The sequence below is a fragment of the Tupaia chinensis genome, unplaced genomic scaffold (assembly GCF_000334495.1).
Source record: "Tupaia chinensis unplaced genomic scaffold, TupChi_1.0 Scaffold140464_1, whole genome shotgun sequence".
Lineage (NCBI taxonomy): Eukaryota > Metazoa > Chordata > Mammalia > Scandentia > Tupaiidae > Tupaia > Tupaia belangeri.
Window position 1 is genome coordinate 995,153 of NW_006200341.1, and position 7,961 is coordinate 1,003,113.

A 7,961-nucleotide genomic window follows, 5' to 3' on the forward strand; every position below is an offset into this window, starting at 1 on the left:
GCACGCACACGCACCGGCGTGAGTTTAAGCCACCGGATCCGAGACTTGAACTGTGGTCGACTACATGGGAGTCCAGCAACATAGCTATTATGCTAACTGCTGGTCCCTATATATATTTTTTTTTTTAAAGAGAGATTTTTGCTATAGGGCATGTGTGCTTGCTGGAGAGACAGAGAGACAGAAAGCAAGAAATCATCCCTTGGGGAGATGGCCACGCAGCAATCCCTTCTCCTCCATTCTCCTCCCAGGAGTTTGGGCATGCACGCACGTGGACCCAGTGTGTTTTTACTTATTTTAAAAAAATAATTATTTCATTTATTTTACTTTGACCAGAGAGGGACAGAGAGAGAGAGCGAGAAGGAAAGCCACCAAGGCTGGGACTTGAACCATGGTTGGCCATGTGGGAGTCCAGCGCCCTGAACTACGATGCCACCTGCCAACCCCCCCAGCATGAGTTTTTAGCAACAGGTCCAAGGACGGTGGTCCACTATGTGGAAATCCAGTGACACAACCATTATGTCATCTGCTGGTTCCTATTAATATTATTATTTTGAATTTGCTATAGGGCATGTGCACTTTCCAGAGAGAGACAGAGAGAGAGAGAGAAAGTGAGAAAGCAAGCCAGCAGTTTCGGGACTTAAATTTCAGTTGGCCATGTGGGAGTTCAATGCCTTAACTACACACCAGCTACTGGCCCCAGTAGTATTAAGTCCTTTTTTTTAAAAAAAAAAAACAAACTTATTTATTTCATTTATTCATTCATTATAATTCTTTTTAAATTTACCAAGAATTAAAGTTCTGAGAGAGAGAGAGAGAAAGGGAGAGAGAGAGAAAGGGAGAAGGAAACGTACCAGGTCCAGGACTCAAACTGTGGTCAGCCGTGTGGGAGTCCAGAGCCCTTAACCACCACGCCACCTGCTGGCCCCAATAAATATTTTTTAAAAAGGGTCTTCTTGGGGCCAGCAGGTGGCATGGTGGTTAAGGCACTGGATTCACACAATGAACAGGCCAGCGCACGCGTCCTATAGCAAAAACCTCTCCAAAAATAAATAAATAAATAAATAAATAAATAAATAAATAATAATGTGGGGAAAAAAGATCAAAAGCTATCTGATGAGGATGATGTAGATAGAAAAGTCTTTGTCTCGACTGATAGGCATGGTAATCGTGCCGGCTAAAGAAATGTATTACACTGTAAGGATATATGTGATTAAATGTAATATAAAAATTACGGTAATAATGAATAAAATAATATGAAAAAGAAAAAAAAAAAAGGGAGGGCCAGTTGCAGATAGGAACTCTCCTTAGGTAGGGAAGGATGCAGGGGTCCAGGACAGCTTTCTCTGCAAAGGGCGTTGCCCAGCTGGGTCTGCTGAGGCCTTCAGACTGGCATAATGGTTACGTCACTGGACTCCCACATGGTCAACCACGGTTCGAGTCCTGGACCTGGTGGCTTCAAACTTGTGCTAGGCGTGTGTACGTGCATGCCCAAGATCCCGGGAAGAAAACAGAGGAGGGATTGTGGTGTGGCCATCCCCCTGTGGGGCAATTCCTCGTTTTTTGTCTCTCTGTCTCTCTGGAGAGCACATGTGCCCTATAGCAAAAATCTCTCCCCCACCACCACCGCAACAAAAACCCAGAAAACGGATGGGGCTAGACCTTGGTCCAGGGGGAAAGCAGGACACTCTGTGAGGTGGGACGGTGTAGGCGGGTTCTGGGTTTGGTCTGGGGAGTCCCCCTGGATAAGCTGGGTGTGGTGTACCTTTGACCCTAGGCTGGTTGAGGTTGGGGGCGGGGATCATGCAGTTGTTGGGGGGGGTGTTGTCATTCTATCTCTTTCTCTGTATCTCTTTGTTGGGGCTGCTGTCTCTCTCTCTCTCTGTGTCTCTATTATTCATGGAAAACAAACAAATAAAATGTCTTAAACACTGAAAAAAAAAGGTGGTGTGGTGGTTAAGGGTGTTGGACTCCCGCATGGCCGACTGTGGTTCGAGTCCTGGACTCGGTGACTTGCGTTCTCACTTGCCCTCTCTCTCTCATTCGGTCCCTCTCTGGTCAAATTAAAATAAATAAATAGGGACCAGCAGTTAGCGTAATGGCTGTGTCGCTGGACTCCCACGTAGTCGACTGCGGTTCGCGTCCCGGACCCGGTGACTTAAAACTCACACCGGGCGCGTGTGCGTGCGTGCCCAAGATCCCGAGAGGAGAATGGAGGAGAAGGGATTGTGGCGTGACCATCCCCCCGGGGGGTGATTTCTCGCTTTCTGTCTCTCTGTCTCTCTCTGTCTGTCTGGTGAACGCATGCGCCCTATAACAAAAACCTCTCCAATAAATAAATAAATAAATAAAGCTAAAGAAAATAATTAAAAAAAAAAGAAAGAAAAAAAAACCAACTTAAACATTAGCTATAGGAGGGGCCAGTAGGTGGCGTGGTGGTTAAGGGTGCTCGACTTCCACGTGACTGACTGTGGTTTGAGTCTTGGACTTGGCACCTTGCTTTCTCACTTGCCCTTTTTATTTTTTTCTCTCTCTCTGGTCAAATTAAAAAAATAATCATAACAGATAAAGTTACATAAATAAATAATTCCTATTTTTTTTTCTTTTTGTCATAGGGCATGTGTGTTCACTGGAATGAGAGAGACAGGGAAAGTGAGAAATCACCCCCCCCAGGAGAGATGGCCACACCACAATCCCTTCTCCTCCATTCTCCTCTTGGGATTTTGGGCATGCACATGCACCCAGTGTGATTTTCAAGCCACTGGGTCTGGGATTTGCACCTTGCAACCAGCCCGGTGGGTTCCACCACCCCAGGACTGGGGTCTCCCCAGGGTCACGGCAGGGCCCACGATCTGCAGCGCGTTCTGGGAGGGGCTGCTGGGACTTACCTGGCCGGGAAGTCGGTCATGAACAGCTCGGGCACCAGCTCCTGGAGGGGCACGGGCAGGTCGGGGTGCCTGGGGCAGGAGATGAAGTCCCGCTCGATGGCCGTTAGGACACAGTCCTCCATGTTGAAGTACTGCACGTCCTCCGCCTTGTCACCGGGGTCCCCCAGCTGGGCCCCGGACGCCTCGCAGACCGGGCAGGGCACGTACTGCTCCATGAGGGGCGTCCCATCACTTTCCGTGGCTGTCAGGGCTGCATGGGGACAGAGCAGGAGACCCCTCATGTGAGGCGGTTGCCAAGGGACCCCCGAACAGCACCTGCACCCCTAAGTCGGGTGTTTTTTTAAAATTTTTTTTCAAGAGGGGTGTGGGGTTAAGGTGCTGGATTCCCACATGACCGACTGTGGTTGGAGTTCCCGACCTGGTGGCTTGAAACTCACATCAAACACATACATAAATAAAAATAAAATGTTAAAAAAGTTTTTCTTTTTAAAAAAGAATTACTTATTTAATTTAATTTTTTAATTTTTAGTTTTTTGGGGGAGAGGTTTTTGCTATAGGGTGCGTGTACTCGCCAGCCAGACAGAGAGAGACAGAGAGACAGAAAGCGAGAAATCGCCCCCCAGGGGGGATGGCCACGCCGCAATCCCTTCTCCTCCATTCTCCTCTCGGGATCTTGGGCACGCACGCGCGGACACATCCCCAGGGTGAATTTCAAGCCACTGAGTCTGGGACTCAAATCGCGGTCAACCACATGGGAGTCCAGTGCCTACACCACCTGCTGGCCCCCTGAGGGCCTTTCTAAGCCCTTTTTCCTCGTCAGTCCCCCTTGCCACTAACACCCAAAGGACCCCCGACCCTGAAGGAAACTAACTCGGGCAGCCAGACGGCCTCTCTGGAGCTCCCCCTGCGCTGTCCCTCGGCTGCTTTTCCTGGCTCTGTCATGGCGTGTGGAGCCAGCATGCAGGGGGAGGCTGTACAGGAGGAGGGGGACTCGCCACGCAGGCCGGTGGCAGAGCGGGAATGTCAAACTTACTCTGCCTGTGCTCAGTCTCAGCCTTTAGAGGCCGAGGGCTCCCCAGCAGCCTCCTCCCCTGCCTGCTCTGCCCCCAGACAGCCTCTTCCCTGCAGGCCACACCGGGGGGGGGGGAGTGTCTCCACCCCCATAGCAAAACAGAGAGACCTCAGACCCCACTTTACAAAATATTGTCTTTGGGTGAGCCGTCCATGAGGAACCGAGCCAAAGGTTCTGAGAAGGGCCGCGTGGGTGGTTTGATCACGCAGGAAAGGGGACGCGGCATCCCCTGGCAGCTGTGGCTCTCCTCCCACCCCACCCCTGTAAAGCAGAGAAGTCTCCAACTGCCAGCTGCCCCCACCCAGTTCCAGCCACTCTGCCCTCACTGTGGAAATGAGACACTGTGAGGGGCCCTTGAGCCTCTCCTTGGGCTGGGAGTGGTACCCGTGTCATCCTTCCTCCCGCACACCACGGGCAGCCAGGAGGCCGAGTCCTGGCCTGTTCTGGGGTGAGGCCTCATCTCCCCCCCACCCTGTGCTTCCCTCCCTGCCCACAGCCCGATTCCCCTGGGCCGGGACTCGGGCCAAGGCTGTTAAGAACCCCTTGGTTTTCTTGGGCTGAATCCCAGTGGGATTTTTCTTTTCTTTTCTTTAAACATTTCTTTATTTTGAGAGAATTATTTGCTTTTTATTTATTATTATTTTAATCCACTACAGAGCATGTGTGCTCTGAGAGAGAGAGAGAGAGAGAGAGAGAGAGAGAGAGAGAGAGAGAGAAAGTGAGAAAGCAAGCTGTCAGGTCCAGGACTCGAACCACACTCAGCCATATGAGAGTCTGGCACTCAAACCACCATGCCACCTGCTGGCCAGATATTTATTTATTTATTTTAACATCTATTTATTTGTTGTGATTTTGTGGCTGCCAGGTCCGGGATTTGAACCATGGTTAGTCTAGCGCCTCAACCACTACGCCACCTGCCAGCTCCTTTGTTTTTAGAGGTTTTTGCCATAGGATGCTTGCGATCATTGAAGAGACAGAGACAGGAGAAAGAGACAGTGAGAGAGAAAGTGAGAAATTGTCCCCTCCCCCACTGGGGGATGGCCACACTGCAATCCCGTCTCCTCCATTTTCTTCCTGGAATCTTGGGCACACACAATAATACATATGCCTGGAGTGATGTTCAAGTCACCGGGTCTAGGACTTGAACCCCAGCCAGCCATGTGGAAGTCCAGTGACATAACCACTATGCCATTTGCCGGCTCACCACTAAGGGATTTCTTTCTTTTCTTTTTTTTTTTTTCCTTTTATTTTTTTGCTACAGAGCACATGTGTTTGCCAGAGAGAGACAGAAAGAGAAAGAGAGAGAGAGAGAAAGTGAGAAAGCACAACCCTGGGGGGGTGGACACGCCACAGTCCCTTCTCTTCTATTCTCATGAGATTTTGGACACAGATGCACATGTGCTCAGTGTGGTTTTCAAGCTGCCGGGTCAGGGACTTGAACCACACAGTAGGCTATGTGGGATCCAGCCGCTTTCATCTCTATGCCACCTGTTGGCCCCCAGTGGGTTTTCTGTGCTCCTAAATAAGCAGCACCACCAATGGCATAATAGTTATGTCAGTGGATTCCCACATAGTTGACTGTGGTTCGAGTCCCGGACCCGGTGGCTTAAAACTCAGGCCGGGCACGTGTGCATTCATGTCCAAGATCCCGAGAGGATAATGGAGGAGAAGGGACTGAGGCGTGATCATCCCCCCCAGAGGGGCGGTTGCTCGGTTCCTGTCTCTCTGGTGAGCGCACATGCCCTATAAAAATTCTCTTAAAAAAAAAAAAAAGTATCCTTGGGGCCAGCAGGTGGCGTGGTGGTTAAGGTACCGGACTCTCACATGGCCGACTGCAGTTCGAGTGCTGAACCTGGTGGCTTGCTTTCTCGCTTCCCCTTTCTCTCTCTCTCTGTCTCTCTGGTGAGTGCCCCATACCAAATTAAAAAAGAATAATAATAATAAAGACAGAAAGACTTTTTAAAATGAAAAAATGAAATGCTCACACGAACAAAGGCAAGATTCGAGAAGGTTCGCTTACCGGGAAACCACTGGTCAATCAATGAATTGACGTGATCCGTGATAAACGCCATGGCCGAGAAGTCCCTCATTTCTGACTGGCAAATGATTTTGATTCCTCCGCTTTTTTTCTTCTTCCAGTTCACGTCAGAGGATTCCACGCTGCAAGCCGGAAACAAAAAGGAGCCCATTGTGGGACCAGCAGATGGCATAACAATTACAGTGCTGGACTCCTACGTAGTCAACTGCAGTTCGAGTCCTGGACCCAGCGACTTAAACTCACGCTGGGCGCGTGTGCGTGCGTGCCCAAGATCCCGAGAGGAGAATGGAGGAGAAGGGATGGCGGCGTGGCCATCCCCCCTGGGGGGCGATTTCTCGTTTTTTGTCTCTGTCTCTCTGATGAGTGCATGCGCCCTATAGCAAAAATCTCTCTAAAAACAAAAAACAAAAAACAGAAAAAGAAGCCCATTTGTAATCTGGCTGTAGGGTCCCTGGGGTGATCTCTCTGCCAGGGAGGACCCAAACTCTAGAAATCCAAAGAATCCCATGCCCTGCAGGACTGTCGGGCTCTTCCCTGCCACGCCCTTGTGTGCGGGCCTGCCCTGTTCTTGCCCCACGCGGTGAACTGCGGGTGCTCAGGCTGGAATCGACCCTCGAGTGTGACCCCAGGAAGCCCCTTGACCTCTCTGACCAGCGTTTCCATCTGTCACTCTGAGCTTTAAGTGAGACCAGGGCACTTCAGAAAGTTCATGGAAGACAGAATTAATGGATGACTTTATTTCGGTGCAATCAAATTTGAAATCCACCCTGAGTTTTTTTTTCCTTATATACATTTCCCTGAAGTTTTGGAAGATCCTTCTCTGTATACGGAAGTGCCAGGCACCAAAGGCGACCCAGATTGGACCCTCCAAAAAAGTTTGGGAAACTCACGAAGCATTTTTGCATAGAAAAACATTAATAAAAAAATCATGACTTTTCTAATGACCTAATACTTTCCTTTTATTTATTTATTTTTTGAGTTTTTTTTTCTATAGGGTGCATGCGCTCACCAGAAAGAAAGAGAGAGACAGAGAGAGAGAAAGTGAGAAATCACCCCCCAGGGGGGATGGCCATGCCGCAATCCCTTCTCCTCCATTCCCCTCTCGGGATCTTGGGCACACACGCACATGCGCCTGGTGTGAGTTTGAAGCCACCGGGTCCAAGACTTGAACCGTGGTCAACAACGTGGGAGTTCAGCAATGTAACTGTTATGTCATCTGCTGGTCTCAATACTTTCCTTTTTATTTCTTGTCTGTTTTCTTCTCCAAAAACTTAAGACTATTTTGAAGGGGCTGTCAGGTGGCATGGTGCTTAAGGCATTGGACTCCCACATGGTCGCCTGTGGTTTGAGTCCCGGACCTGGTGGCTTGCTTTCTCACTTTCTCTTTCTCTCTCTTTGGTCAAATAAAAAATAATAATAATAATAACAACAAATAAAATTAAATAAATAATTCTTTAAAAATATTTGAAAAATTGCAAAGATTTAAAAAAAAGAATTATTCTATTTTAATTATCATTATCATTGTTATTAGTTTTAAATTTGCTATAGGGCATTTGCACAAGAGAGAGAGAGAGAGAGAGAGAGAGAGTGAAAGTGAGAAAGAAAGCCACTCGGGACTCGAACTGTGATCGGTCATATGGGAGTACAACACCTTAACCAGCACGCCACCTGCTGGCCCCACTGTAAAACTTAAATAATCTTCTATGCTCATCATTCATTAATTCGTCAAAATAAAATGAAACAGACTGTAAAGTTAGGCGTCTTTTAGGTCAAGGTGTAGGATCAGAACTGGGGCACAGTGTGCCCCCCACCCCAACCAGCTCCTTCGCTCAGAACAAGGGGGTGCACTGGCTGACTACCAAGTCCTCCCAGTACCCCCTAGGTGATTCTGGGAGGGGCCTGGGCTTTTCCTCCTGTGATTGGTAACAGGTTCATTTCTTTCTTTTCTTTTCTTTTTTTTTTTTTG

At 48.8% G+C, this 7,961-nt stretch overlaps 1 protein-coding gene across 2 annotated transcripts in view; it reads right to left on the reverse strand.

The window, feature by feature from the left end:
• Positions 1-7,961, reverse strand: part of LRRK1 (leucine rich repeat kinase 1) — a 137,709-nt gene that overhangs the window by 20,703 nt on the left and 109,045 nt on the right. For both annotated transcript variants that reach the window (XM_027766061.1, XM_027766062.1), the window contains 2 exons: positions 5,978-6,117; positions 2,886-3,135 (listed from right to left, as the gene is read on the reverse strand). In XM_027766061.1, coding sequence (XP_027621862.1) covers positions 2,886-3,135; positions 5,978-6,117 — 390 coding nt within the window. The remainder of the gene's footprint in view (positions 1-2,885; positions 3,136-5,977; positions 6,118-7,961) is intronic.